The 15,095-nt window shown below is 42.8% G+C and overlaps 1 protein-coding gene across 5 annotated transcripts in view; it reads right to left on the bottom strand.

The window, feature by feature from the left end:
- Nucleotides 1–15,095, bottom strand: part of ADAM23 (ADAM metallopeptidase domain 23) — a 178,241-nt gene that overhangs the window by 74,662 nt on the left and 88,484 nt on the right. For all 5 annotated transcript variants that reach the window (XM_075001866.1, XM_075001868.1, XM_075001867.1 and 2 more), the window contains exons 11-13: nucleotides 10,032–10,198; nucleotides 5,505–5,589; nucleotides 3,864–3,954 (exon numbers count right to left, since the gene is read on the bottom strand). In XM_075001866.1, coding sequence (XP_074857967.1) covers nucleotides 3,864–3,954; nucleotides 5,505–5,589; nucleotides 10,032–10,198 — 343 coding nt within the window. The remainder of the gene's footprint in view (nucleotides 1–3,863; nucleotides 3,955–5,504; nucleotides 5,590–10,031; nucleotides 10,199–15,095) is intronic.

Genomic DNA, 15,095 nt, shown 5'->3' on the forward strand with positions numbered 1-15,095 from the left:
GGAGCAGTGATGTATTGCATCAACCACAAGGGAATTTGGCTGTGGGTGGCACAAGAGGAAAACCATATCCTTTGCCAGGACAAAATACTGTCATTGGCATCTGTCATTTTGTGTCTGCCAGTTCAAGGATGGTTTCATCCATAGGGAGGACTTTTTTCCTGCTGATGGACAGTTGCAAGATTTTCAAGATCTTGTGTTGCTTCTCCTGAACTTCTTGGAGATCAAGCTGGACTGTGGTGACTGTCTTAACAAGACCTTGAAATTGCTTCAGATTGTCAGTAGGGGCACTGTGTCTGGTACAAATGCTTCTTCAGGAAATGATGATGAGTTCTGCTGTGGGGACCCATCATCAGTTTCAGGTTGCTCTGGGTCCTCATCCTCTATTGTTTCCTCATTCTCCCCATTTCAGATGCAGTGCCTGGGGTTTGAGGTAGTGGGGACCTGATGGCTCTCCTTATAGGGGAGATGGTGTGGATACACGATGTCTGCATGAGGCCCATGGTGGCCAGTGCATAGGACACAAGGTTGGAGGGTATGGTCATGGCTGCCCATAATATTGTCACATGGGGTCATGAGGCCCATGTTCAGCCTGTGATGTGTCCCAGTGTGGATGCTCTTGTGTGGGTGATCAGTGTTGAGACAAGAAACTGCTGTCTTCTCCTCTCATGTCCATATAACTGTGGGCAAACAATGGTGTGGGAGACAAAGACAGTTGGTCATGGCTGGCAAGTGGCGAGTACTCAGTACTGAGAATAGGGTAGTGCAGAACTGAATGGACCTCAATTATCCTTATGCGGTAAGAGTTGGTTGAGTGATAGGAATTGTATTTTGCTTGGGTGCTGACTGTGACTTTCACATCTGTATTGTGGTCGGTAAAGGTGCCGGTGCCGACCAAGATGGCATGTCAGAGCGGCCTGATCTTGGTGCCAACACTTTTGTTGGCATCATCGGTGCCACAGTGGAGTGTCAATGCCTTAGCTCCAACTCTGCCTATTTGTGTGTCCTTGGTGCCCATGCTGTTGTGGTATGATGGGTGCTCAAGATCATCACCAGAGCTAATTCGAGAAGTCAGCACCACAGGCATGAATGAGGCTCATCTCTTCACAGTGGAGGAACTCAGGGCTTTGTCTCTGGCCCCATTTCTGCGGTGGCTAGAAAAGTCCTCGGGTGCAGAATTTTTTCTAATAAAATCATCTTCAGGTGCAGATCTCTGTCATGCCAGGCTCTGGCCTTCAAGTTATTACAATGAGTATTGCTGAGTTATATGGCTCTCTCATAAACAATTGACACAGGAATGCCTGTTAGAAATGGGAAAAGCATCTTTGCAAGTGTCATTTCTTAAAACTAGGCAAACCCATTATGTTGAAGAAGGACTGGGAGTGGGGAAAGGAGGGTGGTTAGGCTTTAAGGCTAGGGAAGGAGCACATAACTCTTCCCCAACCCCTGCCCCACACACTTTTCTTTTAAATGGATGAAGAGGGTCTCAAAGTTAAGCAAAGGAAAGAAAGGGTTGAATCTACTAAATTTTGAGTTTGTTTTTATAGGAAGAAGTGGGGGCTGCTGGAGCTCCATCTCCTGCCAAGGACAGTACAGAAGGAACTGAGGAAGCTGCATTGTGCACACAACCAATAGGCACAAACAACACCATGAGGTACTGCCTGCGCATGCAGAGCAGGACACTGCTAATGAAAAGCTTCCCATCACCAGTATGAGGATGCAGCAACACCCAGAGTGCAACACCCATAGGGACATCACTTGAAAAAATAATACAACTTTTTATATAAAGAGTTTTAATTAATCTACATGGAAGTCAGATGTCTGTTTATCATAATGGAACCCAGCCTTAAAACTTCAATGTCCTTTGTGCATAAGACAGAGTTTTGTTCCATTTGCTTTGAATTGTTATTAACAACATTCCAAACTATCACTCAACTATGTAATCATTTATTGCACAGATAGCAGAAAGTGTTTGAATAACAAAGGTTTGTACTAGCTATATCATCTTAATCAGCATATTAATTATCTGTTAATTAAAAACACAGGAGTAATATGTTATTAAAAGTTAAAATGTCTTACAATTTGTAAAATAAGAACAGTATAATACAGACATTAATCTGTTAAAAAGAGATACTATATTTTGGATACCTCTGCAAACATTCAGTATTTCTGAACACAGATTAACCACATGTAACTGGGTAGGATGGTTACTTTTCTAGCCACATTATTTACACCTTAACACTTTTGAATTGTTAGGCTATTGCATCTATCCCCTGGGTAATACTACTACTGATTGCATTTCTACTACGACTTTTAAAAATTGTGTGGAGACCCAGTGTTTTTGCCTACTCTCTGAAAGACATATGTAAACCAAGGATATAATTTCTTGATTTTTCATTTAAAAATTACTACTAACCCACACCAGCAATGAGAGGAAAGGTGCTCCTCATTAGATTCTGCTGCTTTTTGAAGGGTTGGATGACATCTCCAGTACCCAATCAGTAGTTATCATACAACAGTACTGGAGATAGCACAGTTATTTCCTAAGTAAAAGAAAATAGTGCTGTATCTCAGAAACATGGTATGGTAACTGCTAATGAATCATGATCACCTATTAATGAAAGGGATGCTGCTTTGGATGGGAGAAACTTGGACAGGCATGTCTGCGATATTTAAAATCAGGGCCTCATCTTGGGCTCCTTGGGTCAAATTCAGAAGAGATACATAAGGTAATAAAAGTTAGATACTCAAACACAAATCCAAATCCGAAGCTCTCAGACTCCCCTAGAAGAAACTGCACCCACTCTATTCGTGTGCTACATTCTTTGAGTTGGGCTAATTCACCTGCTATGGAGCAGACTTTAAAAAGATGTAAGTAAAACTATCATCATCCAGTATTAATTTATATTTTATTGCAGCTTCTTGGCATTTTTGCCCATAGATTCCATGTGACTCAATTACATCTATACCAGTGTTCAGCAACATTTATCACCTCATGGCACACTTCAGCATTTGTTATAATCTCACAGCAGACCCAATATATATAACCCAATCCCCTCTCCTCCCCAGAGCCAGGCACCCTCAGCCTCCTGCTCTAACCCAATCCCCCTCCAATCCTCCAGAACCAGGCACCCCTAAATCCCCACTCTAACTCAATCCCCCACTCCTCCCTCAAAGCCAAGCACCCTCAGCCTCCCCACTCTAACTTAATGCTCTTCCCCTCCTCCAGAGCCAGGCACCCCCCAACACCATCCCCCCACCCGCCTCAAATTGACACTGGCAACGCACCAGAGCAGCTTCCACCATTTCTGTCCCAGAGTCACTGCTGTTGCTGCCGCCATGCACTTCTTTCACCAAGTGGTGGGGTGCATGCACAGAGCGTGAGACAGCACTCCCAGCGTGCAGCTCTGAGCACACCAGTTGCAGAGCACTGATCTATGCTACTTAAGTTAAAGTTATAGAGAGTCTGAGCTTAAAGGGGACAGACATTTAAGTTACCAAACAGGTTCTAAGACACACGACTGTACACATCATTTATGAAATTCACCCCTTGACTTGGATGCAAAAGTCATTTAAGTCACTGAGAGTGATGACTGTAAATTGTGTGCAAAATCAAGAGACAGTTATTTTGTCCTTGACTTGGCTAAACTTTAGTTTTGGTTCTTATTTTAATTCCTCAGAGTGTAATAAAATCAACTGCTCCACAAATAACAAGCAGTCCTGTGGCACCTTAGAAACTAACAAATTTATGTTATATACAGTTATGTCAATGTACCTTTGAATGTGACCACACCATTTACAAAAACCATGTACATTTAGCAAAAGAGGAGGACAGAAGACAGTCAATGCTCAATGACAGTACATACTTGATTTCCTGGTTGCTGGCTCCCATTGTATTCCCAGGTTCTGAGCCAAACTTTGTGATAATTCCTCTGCCATAGCCAATGGAAGGGCATACTGTTTTTAGAGGAAAGGATAACAGTAAATACAGTCAATAAAATTAATTATTCTAAATTATATTGCAACACTTCATTCTGGTTTACTCTTGCCTGGTGACATCCATAGTCTGGCATGATTTTAGTTAGTCAGGTGTCCACTTATCCTGGGTGTCACCAAGTTTCCCAAGGCCCTATAAAAAGTTTGCTTAGAACCACCAGTCCTGCCTCTCAGTGTTCTGTGCTGTTATTTAACCGTAATTTACTCCTAAGTTTCTTCTAAGAGCCCAGCAAGAAGTGTAAGTGTTGGTAGTGTGCTAGAAAATATTGACCTCCTGTAGTCTGGCAAATTCTGTCCCTTAGCACTGGTCAGGTCTTGAGGGTGCCAGACAAGAGAGATTCAACCTGTAAATTTTATCAAACCCATATGTGACCATATGCATAGACCAAAGAAACAGACGCCAGAGAAGCTGGTACCTGCTTTTACCAAGCAATCTATTTGGTCCATTCAATACCTTTTACAATGAAAATACAGATACTTCAAAGCAAACTAATTGACATGATACCCATACTGGGCCAAATTCTTCTCCCAGTTATGCTGGCGGAAACTCACTAGAGTCAATGGACTTCCATTGGCTAACTCAGAAAAGAATTTGGTCCAATATATAGAAGGCAAAGATTTTGGCTAGTACAGCTAGATCAGGGTGGACAATTATTTTTGATGGGAGGGGGCATGCCAAAAAATTTGAATGTGGTCAATGGCTACACTCTTTCATGATATTAATGGAGGAGGTACGGGGTCTGGGATAGTGGTTGGATGCAGAAGGGAGCTTGGGTAAGGGATTGGGATACAGGAGGAGGTGTGGGGTCTGGGAAGGAGCTTCAGTGAAGGAGGGGGTTGTGACCTGGGACAGGGGTCTAGGATGCAGAAGAAGTTCAGGGGTACTTAAACTGTGACCAAGGGCAGGAGGGGGCTGTGCCTTGGTGCACAGGATTGGGGTGCAGGATGGGATTTAGGGGTTTGGGCTGTGACCTGGGGCAGGAGGGGGCTGTGACCTGAGGCAACATACTGGGGTGCAGGGTCTGGGAGGGAGTAGGGATATAGGAGGGGATGCAGAGGGTTAGGGTTACACTGGGTGAGGGGGCAGAGGGTTTGGGGAGGTGAGGACTGGGGTGCTAGATTCAGGCTCTGTCTGCGAGACTTACGTGGGCGATTTCCAGACAGCAGACCTGCAGGCCCCAAAGACAGGCTCTCTGCCTGCTGCAGCCTCAGGAGGTTCAGAAAACTTTAAACTAGACAATGAGAGCAGAGATATTTTGCAAGGGGGAGGGAGCAGTCTGTGAAACTTCCCCTTCCTTCCTGGCATCTGGAGCAAAGAACTACAAGGAACACAAGGCTATTTAAAACTGGGGCTGACTGCTCCCTGCCTGAGGTGACCTGTGGACTGTATCCTGTCCTCCCGAGCTAGATCCATGTCAACACAATGGATTTTCAACAACATACCAATATAAGGGTTGGTGAATTGATAAAAAGAAAACTCGACATTAAAACATTTTAATTGAAAGAATTACCTCATTCACTCCAACACCTCTTGTCACAGAACAAACCCCTCCAAAGTAACTCAAGCTACTCCTCTTGTAGTGGAATGTCACATTCCTTAAGAAAATAAAGAATTAAATAAATATACATAAGATGTTAAATGAGAAATTCAAGGCCATTCAGTGGTCTGAAAGCTCTAACTCCCATACAACAATACATTTTGTGCATATTAGTATTCATTTCTATTAATTTATTCTCAATGGTGACTATGATTCATTTTTTTGAAATGGAGCACACATCAAAAGACTGTACTAGCTGAAATTTGCAACAACACAATACTTATTTGTAGATTAAGCTCCAACCTCAATGTGCTAACAAAAAAATCACAAAGTACATATATATCAGATAATCTTCAAAAGAAAAGTTATGCCATTTCCATAAAAAGATAAAATAGTAAAAATGTTCCAATATCCTGTAAGTTATAAAATTATCAAGTAGTAATTTCCGTAGTAAAAATGTCTGTAACCAGTAACATTTCCACTATGATGTCCAAAAACAAAAATCATTTCACTGATTATATTTTATCTTGACTCATTTTATTTCAACCTATTTAAAAACAATACGGAATTCAGTCGTTTTCCTGTAAATGTATTTTATATTTTCCCACGGGGCTTGGAAAACCTCACCCACAACAATCAACTGAGGTGACAGAAATGAGAGACTCTGCTCACCTCCACCACCAAATAAAGCCATTGTGTCCATTGCCAGACCTTTCCTTTCCTTACTCACCCCTAACTGTCATTCTATAAGGAGGGGAAAAATCATTGAAGCAACAGTAAGACACTGAACTAGACTGATAAAAATTACAAAAGTAGTACTATCTTTAAGACAATCCTCAAAACTGAGATGCAGAGCCTCTAATTATAAAAAAATGCACATGAAAATGATTTAGACACAGATGATTGTTATGAATATCAGATGAAAAACAGATCAGTGTCCACCTTGTTGCACAGCATACTGTAATCAACACAAAAACACTGAGAATCATGATATAGACCCATATTCCACTTCCAGCAAGATATTTTTTCACGTGAACAAAGAAGCCACAATCCTGTGGTTCTTGCGCACACAAACCTTCCGTTAAGAATGGCCAGATGCTCAGTTTTCAACTCATCTCTGTAAAGTTTGGTAAAAAGGGGACTTGACGGTGTCTGGTCAGATTTACTGACCAGACACACAAAATCCAGTTAAATAGTAACAGAGAGAAAGCCGTGCTAGTTTATATACTATCAAAACAAAAAAGCAGTCCAGTAACACTTTAAAGACTAACAGAATAATTTATTAGGTGATGAACTTTCATGGGACAGACCCACTTCTTCAGACCATAGCCATACCAGAACCAATTCAATATTTAATATTGGTTTTCTGTGCCTTAAATATTGAGTCAGTCCTGATATGGCTATGATCTGAAGAAGTGAGTCTGTCCCATGAAAGCTCATCACCTAATAAATTATTCTGTTAGTCTTTAAAGTGTTACTGGATGGCTTTTTTGTTTTCCAAATCCAGTTACTATGGATGGGAGAAGCACTTACCCAGGCTGCCTCCTGCCTAGATCAGGCAGTTGCAGCTCCCAGCACTGGCTCCACAGGCAAGTCCCTCCTGACCTGCTTATGGGGGGGTGGAAAGCAGCAAGGGAAGAGGAAGTAAATGAGTGGATGGAGGGAAAGGGGGAACTCAAGGGGAAGGAGAGGTTGGGAGTAGTGCCTCAAGGGGAGAGGTAGGGCAGGGGACGTTTCAACACGACTGCTGGAGTGTTCCCCCCTCTCCCTGCTCACCAAAATACTACCGGGTTGGCAACCCTAACTCCCATTTAAGTCAATGAAGAAAGAATGTACAGTTGCTCCAGGACTGGGTCCAAGAGACCAAGGAAGCTGTCCCTCCCCTGCACAAAAATGATGTACATCAAAATTGCCATTAGGGAAAATACTTAAAAGCTTTTGGCTATCTCTATGCCAGTACTGGCAACAAATACAACTGTTCCTATTGTTAAAGTACAGGAGCAAATCTAATCATCAACCAGACCAACTATCTTGGCTGGATGCCAAGGAGATGAGTGAGGGTAAGGAGGAGGAGTTCATCAACCCTCCCAAGACTGCAGAGTGGCTTTGATGCTACTGGCTGGAGTAGCTTCTAAACCCCTACCATTCACCTTCAGTAGATGGAGTTATTATTGAGAACATGCATATGGACAGATCCCATACGGACTTGTACGAGAGAGCTCCTACACTGCTGGCTGTGAAGTGTCCAATGGATGTGCAACATTATGAGCCCTCTGCTCCTCCTCCCCCAAATTCTGATCTTCTCCCCCGGCTATGTGCAGCAAACACACTGTTGTTTCACTGACAGAAGACTCTTCTCTATGCACACAGACATGCAGGTAAGATTTGCCCTCAAAATGTATAGCCTTTTGCAAGCCAAATTAACTTCTGGTTTAAGCATGTGCAACTCTATGAGTTTGCATGACGGATTTCAGTGCAGCCATAAGGATGACTAAAATATGGCTACAGGAACATTCCTGCAGAGGGCACCAGCCCTGCTGACAGGAATTCCAGGACCCCGGGCAGCAGTCAATAGGTCCTACCCCCTTCCCTTGGACAGGGCAACAAGCCACCCCGGCCCAGGGAAACCCTGAGCGCCACCTCTCAATCACAGGGCCCCCTGGTTGGCCATAACCCCATCCCCCCCTGCCCAGACGTGCCCCTCCCATCCATCTCTGCCACCCCAGTCATCCCTGCACAGCTCTTCCCCCAGAGTCCCATCCCCAGCTCTGCTCCTTCCACTTTCTGGTCCCCCAAAAACTTCCTGCACAGCTGCCCCACCCCAGTGTTCCTCTGCTCAGCTCAACCCCTTCCCCTCTGAACGCCAGCAATCCTCTGCCCAGCTCTGCCAGCCTGTCCCCAACCCCATAGTCTTGTGCTCAGCTTGGCCCCTTCCCCTCTCTGCCCCCCACAAGCAACTCTCTGCCCAACTCTGCCCCACAGCAGTTTTGTGCCCCACCACTTGGCTCCTTCCTCACAGACATCCCTGCCTCTTCCGCCCCCACCCCTCTGCTCTTTTCCCTTCCCAGTCCAGTTCCTCCACCCCCACTCAGTCCCTTGCTCCCTGCAGTCCTGTGTCTGGGTACATCCCAGAGCTCGATCTCTCCTTCTCTTCCCAGCCTGCCCCCACTTCCTCCCAGCCCAGATCTCCCCTCCCCACTCACTCACATGGTTACAACCTTCATGACGCCCTCCCGTCCTGCAGTTCCATGGATCCCAGCTCCAGGGATCCCCTTAATCCAGCAGCGTCCAATAGGAATTCAAAGCCCACCATACTCGTGGTTGTCGTCTTTCCAGATTCACCACATTGTATTATACAAAGCTTTATTAAATAATATACGACTTTTGGTAGTTAAATAAATGCCCTCCCCCTCCCCTAGAGCTAAGCACACTTGACTCCCCTGTTCTAATTCAAAGTTAGGGACTTGCCAGAGCTGCAGGAGCTGCTGCTGGGGCCACACTGCTGCTGCCATGTACTTCTCCTTGCAAGCAGCGAGGCACGTACACGGAGAGGACAGTCAGCACCCCCCCATGCGGCTCTCAGAAGGAGCCGCAATTTAAAGCTCCAAGAGCCCCAGATCGACCACCCCCTATCTTATGAGTTAAGTAAGCATGCATTCACCACAACGTAGTGTCCTATTTGCCACAGATTGGAACATATTGTCCACTGCGGCCTTAGTCACTTTCACGCTGCTACAAGAGTGCTATTTTAAAGGGCCCAGGCAGGGCTATAGCAGTAGTGGCAGCAGTGGCAGCCCTCAACCCCACTTAAGCCCACCTGGCCACTATGCAATTGCCCCTTTTGTCCTCCTCTGTTGGCAGGCCTGGAGGGCGCCCTCAGTTCTGCCCTCTCCTGCTACTTCTGGAAACTGGATGGTAAAGCTGCAGAGCTGCTTGACATCCCCAAGCTCCTCAATGGCATTCTAACAGCCATGCTTACTCAATCCTGTAGCTGCTCTGAGTTCAGCTATAGGAGTACAGCAGCACCATCTTGGAACCTCAAGAATGCTTTTGAGATCTGCTAGTTCCATCATGGGAGCGTCTTTGTAAGAGAATTTAATACACAAAATAAAAGCTACCACAAGGTCACCCGTGGAAAAACATTCAAAAGACGACTGGGCTAAGTTCCTTGATAAATAAGTGCATAGACATGTAGTTCTTTTTTAAGACAGCAAACTATCACAGCTAATCTGATCTCATTAAACATACAGTTAGAGAATGCAGTGGTAAATGTGTGGCTATATTTATATTTCATAATAAACATTCGTGTGCCCATAATATACCTTGCTGCATACTACAGATGGGATGATTACTAGATTAGAATACCAGAAACACACAAATACAGGCAAAGGTTGGTTGACATGCAGGTAGAGGAGAAAGAGAGAGAGGTAGGCTGGTGGATGAGCAGATTATACATAAGTATAAAACTAATAGATTAAACCATCATCTAATAGTACATACGAAAGCAGATGTACAGCATCAGTATGCTGTTTGATGTAGTACTGTCGATATTTGGAGAAGTCATGAAGCATCTGCAGAGGGTCAGGGTGAATGTTAATACGATCCCTGTCTGTCCAGGTTTCCACAGCAACCAAAACCACCCTGGTGTTCAGCTGTTCCTTGTATATCTGGGGGCAGAGACAGGACAGGCACAGGAGTAGAACACTGGGTCAGACATGCACAATTAGCCAGTCAGAGTCAGTGGAAGGACAAGGAGGATAAAGAAAGAGGGAAACATGGGGAAATAGTTAGCTGATTTGCCTAAAAAAATCTATAATCTGCTAATCTCATTTCATTAAATTTACTATTATAGAGAACAAAATACATTTTCCAAATTTCAATTTTGACCTCCTATTTTTCCCCGTTAGTGTTTATCATGTCTGATAATTTTAGTAGCTAATCACCACACAGAAATATGAATATTTCCCCATAGAAATTTCCTAAAGATACACTAACGGATCTCATTGACAAAGGAAGGGGTCATACCAATCTTTAATCAACCTGAAGGAAAGTAGTAGTGTTTTCTTTTTTTTAATTCACATATAGTTTCTCATTTACTCTAAAGTCACTTTATTACCATTGTAATTCCTTTTTACACTGTGAGAGTAGTATATACACTATCAACACCAACTTTAAGGGCTAGCTTATCCTGTCAGAATAGTGAGAATCAGACTCTAAATATTTATTAATGTCACTTTAAGGTGTAAATAATCCTTGTTTACAAGGGTTCATTTCAGTGACAGAACAGATGTTCTACAAGTTGAGAGTTTAAAGTACTATATTTTCTATATCATATTCAGAATGCAAGTTTGCAAAGGATCTTATATTCCTCATTTACACTTGTTTGTCTACAATTAGAAAGGACAGAGTGACACATAAAGCAGACACACTAACCAGCTAGAATTAGCAGTGTTTTAAACTACTGATGTTTAATTCCTATGACATACAGTTACCAAAGAGCATCTCCAAGAATCACCATATTTTATTTTACAAATACACTTTTCCTGCAAATTATACCTTGAATGCCCTATCTAATGTATAATTATCCTGCCTACTGATATATGATAGGTGCAGCTACTGAATAAATCAAAAATAACATTAGCCCTTTTTTAGAATATCAGCCAGTTTATGCTTAAAAGTGATTCAGTGGGCAACACACAGGTTAGAAAACAGGCAGTGAGCACAGGGGCAGAAGAGACCAATCAGACAAGCTTAATTTTGTTCAGAAAAGATTTCAAAGAAGGAATTGAACATCAAGAAAGTCTTGTGATAATGTGTTCCTTTTAGGAGCCAAGTTGAGAGTATTTATGGACGTCTTAACACATGCCACTTTTTCTGGAAGTGGCATGCTAATGAACAGCCTGGAAGAGCTAAAGATGTGCAACTCCTTTAAAATTTTCAGGAAGACTGGGCTTCTGGAAGGAGGATTTCCTTCCAGGAGATCCCCAAAGGTCGCACTTCTACATGGCTTATTTTGGAGTCCGTCCGAAAGAGCTGTTTCCGGATGCCAAATCACGTGACCATATGCTAAGGAGGTGTTGGAAATTTACATCCACACCTCATTAGCATCTTCCGGGCTGTTCATTAGCATGCTGCTTCCAGAAAAAGTGGCATGTATAGAAACGGCCTATGAGAGGGTGATTTATCAATTGCCAAAACAGATATCATGAGATTTTAGAAATCCAAAAAGGCAAGATGAATAAAATCTTAGTTGATACTTGGTAATTGGGTGTACTCTATTTTGTAAAGCAGACAGGCACCGTCTTGTTAGGATACAGATATTCAGGCCTCCCTGTAAAAGCCTATACATTGAGCTTGTGTCTACACTAGCCCCCTTCTTTGGACATGAGGGAGTCTGGAAGATGCTAATAAGGCACTGACATAAATATGCAGTGCTTCATTAGCATAATGGCAGCCATGTGCAAGTCGAAAGTGGCGCTTTCAGAACATGCCCACCTGTGTAGATGGATGCCTTTTGAAAGGACCCCCCCCCGCAATTTCAAAAGCCCTTTCTTCCTATTTAGTATTTGGAAGAAGAGGCATTCGAAGTCAAGGGTTCCTTTTAAAAGGCCCCCGCCTACACAGCTGGGTGCATTCTGAAAGCGGCACTTTCAAATCGGGCATGACCACCATTATACTAATGAGGACCTGCATATTCATGTCCCTCATTAGCATCTTCTGAACTCCCTCATTACCATGGCCCCTCTGAAAGGCGGGGGCTAGTGTAGACACAGCTTAAGAGTTTAGGTGTATTCTTCCAGAGTATCAAAAACAAAGAATCAAAATCACAGTCTATCTGTATATCATAGCTTGAGGCATTGTTTGTAAGCTAAGGCTTTTGGCTAAGTAGAATCCCAGAATCATCACAGAATCCTAGGGCTGCAAGGGACCTTAGGTGGTCATCTAGTCCAGTCACCTGCCTAAAGCAGGATTAAGCTAACTAAAATATCCCAGCCAGGACTTTGTCAAGCCAGGACTTAAAAACCTCTGGGGATGGAGATTTCATCACTTCCTTAGGTTACACATTCCAGTGCTTCACCACCTTCCTGGTGAAATAGCTTTTCCTAAATATCCAACCTACACCTCTCTCTCTGTAACTTCAGACCATTGCTTCTTGTTCTGCCATCCGTCACTTCTTAGAATAGCCTCTTCCCATCTTTAGAGCCCCCTTTCAGGAAGCTGAAGGCTGCTATCAAATCGTCCCTCACTCTTCTCTTCTGCAAACTAAGTAACCCCATATCCCTCAGCGTCTCCTCATAGGTCATGTGCTCCAGCCCCTGAATCATTTTCACTGCCCTCCACTAAACATGTTCCAATGCATCCACCTCCTTTCTATACTGGGAGGCCCAGAACTAGACACAATACTCCAGATGTGGCTTCACCAGAACAGATACAAGCAAGTATTCCAAAAAGAAATGGTTCCTCAACCACCTCCTCAACATTGTAGCTGTTCTTCGAGATGTGTTGCTCCCATGTATTTGAAACTCACACTCCTTCCCCCCATAAGAGTAACTGGGAAGAAGGCCCAAGGGGCAGTCAAGGCCACAGGGTCATATATAGGGCTCCTCACCAGCACCACTCCAGAGAGCTCCACAGCTGACCCAAAGGGTAACAACTAGGGTAAAACTTTCCAACAGTTTTGCATGAAGCATGTGCACACCTAACCTGAATAGATATGAGCAAGCACTCAAAGAAGAACAAAGCTATATCCCATGGATCCACAGAGGGAATACAAGGAGGAAATTTTCTGCTACATTTCAGGTTTCCTTTAAAATTCACATACAGCCCACGCTACAGGCCCACCATGAAAGGAAAAGCGAGCAGAACCTAAAATGTTTATGCACCCAGCAGTCACTTACATACACACTCATTATAACCCATAGTGCAAACTGTTCCTTCGCTGATCAGTGCTTATTTGTAAGGGTTGGAAGGTGTGTGAGGTACCACTGGCAGCCAGAACAAGACACACAATAGCGTTGTCTGCTACATAATTTGGTGAAAAAATTTCTTAAGATACACTCACTAACTTCATGGACTGAAAAAAGCAATACTCGGAAATTACCTATAAGCAAAAAAGGAGAAAAACTGAACAAATTAAAATATCAAAGAGTAGAGAGATCAAAGTAATTCTATCAAGTACACGAAAAATATGAAGGAAAAAATATCAGAAAAAAAATTAACAGACAATACCTGCTGCTGTGAGATGAAGGAGAGCCAATCATGAGGCCCACTGACTGTTCTTGATTGCCCATTGCTGATCTATGGTACAAAGTGTCAGCCCAAGTTCCTTCCCCTGAACCACTGAAGACCAGTACAAGGACTCAACTGAGAAGTGATGGATCAAGTCCTTACATAAGGATGTCTATGCATGCTTGTATTCTGAGAAAAGGATCTTTGTACCGTCCCATACAATCTGGCACAAATGATTATCTTGAATGTGGGTTGTGGTCAGGACACAAAAGGAGTAGCTCTGTTGGCTCCAACATCTTTCAGCAACAACTCTCACATAGACACAGAGCTAGCCAAAATGTTAGTCTCAGAGTTCCAGGTTTTCTTTGGTTAAATTACATTTGCCTCTGTCCTTTGTTTTCCTACCCAGTCACTATTGTATATTTGGTTTTTCTGTACCTCTCATTTGGGGATAGATAATATAATACAGAAATACTCTACATTTTCAAAGCTTGCATTGTTTGGACTCTCTGAAACTACAGGGTGTTCCACATTATTACTGGAAAACATTTCCAAGGCACTTCAATAGCTTATGCATTATGTTTGTATTCACTTAAAATATGCAATAATACTTCATAACACTTTACGTATAATATGCTAAACAAATAACAAAAAAAGATTAGGTATGATTTCCTCCCTACTAAACAACCATGGACCCAATTCTTGACTGAACTGTACCACATACCACTGGACTGGAGTTTCAAGAAACACAGTATGACTCAGAGTCTCTATTAACAATTGTATTCATAGCTTTATTTACCAGCCTACGAGGACTGAGTTAACTGGTGGGAAAAATAGAGGCGGAAATAAAGAGTACAAAACAATCCTATTAACATGAATACCAAACGTGATTCATCAAATTTTTTTTTTACTGTGAATCAATTATAGTTGAATGTCCATGGATACATGGTGTTAATCCTAACAAATGTCTATGTTAGCATAAAGAAAAAGTTGTGGAGCAAAGAGTGCAAGCATTATAAGCATTTTTAATCTGGCCCACTCAACAGCTGAAATGACTCTGAATAAACTAAATAAGAAAAAGGATGGATGTAAGAGAATTATAATGCACTTACTGAAGATCAAAAAAGATAGAAAAGAAAATTACACAATTTCAAATAATTATCTGAACACCTACAAAAAATCATCCATATGTTTAGATCTGTACACGGACATGACAATGCCTTCCACCACAGTCATAGATTTTAAGGCCAGAAGGGACTACCAGATTATCTAATTTGCAGAGGTGGAAGAAGTACCGAAAAAGGTACTTCAGTAAAAGTTCAGCTGGTTTCACTT

This window comes from Carettochelys insculpta, chromosome 8, assembly GCF_033958435.1.
Source record: "Carettochelys insculpta isolate YL-2023 chromosome 8, ASM3395843v1, whole genome shotgun sequence".
Taxonomy (NCBI): Eukaryota; Metazoa; Chordata; order Testudines; family Carettochelyidae; genus Carettochelys; species Carettochelys insculpta.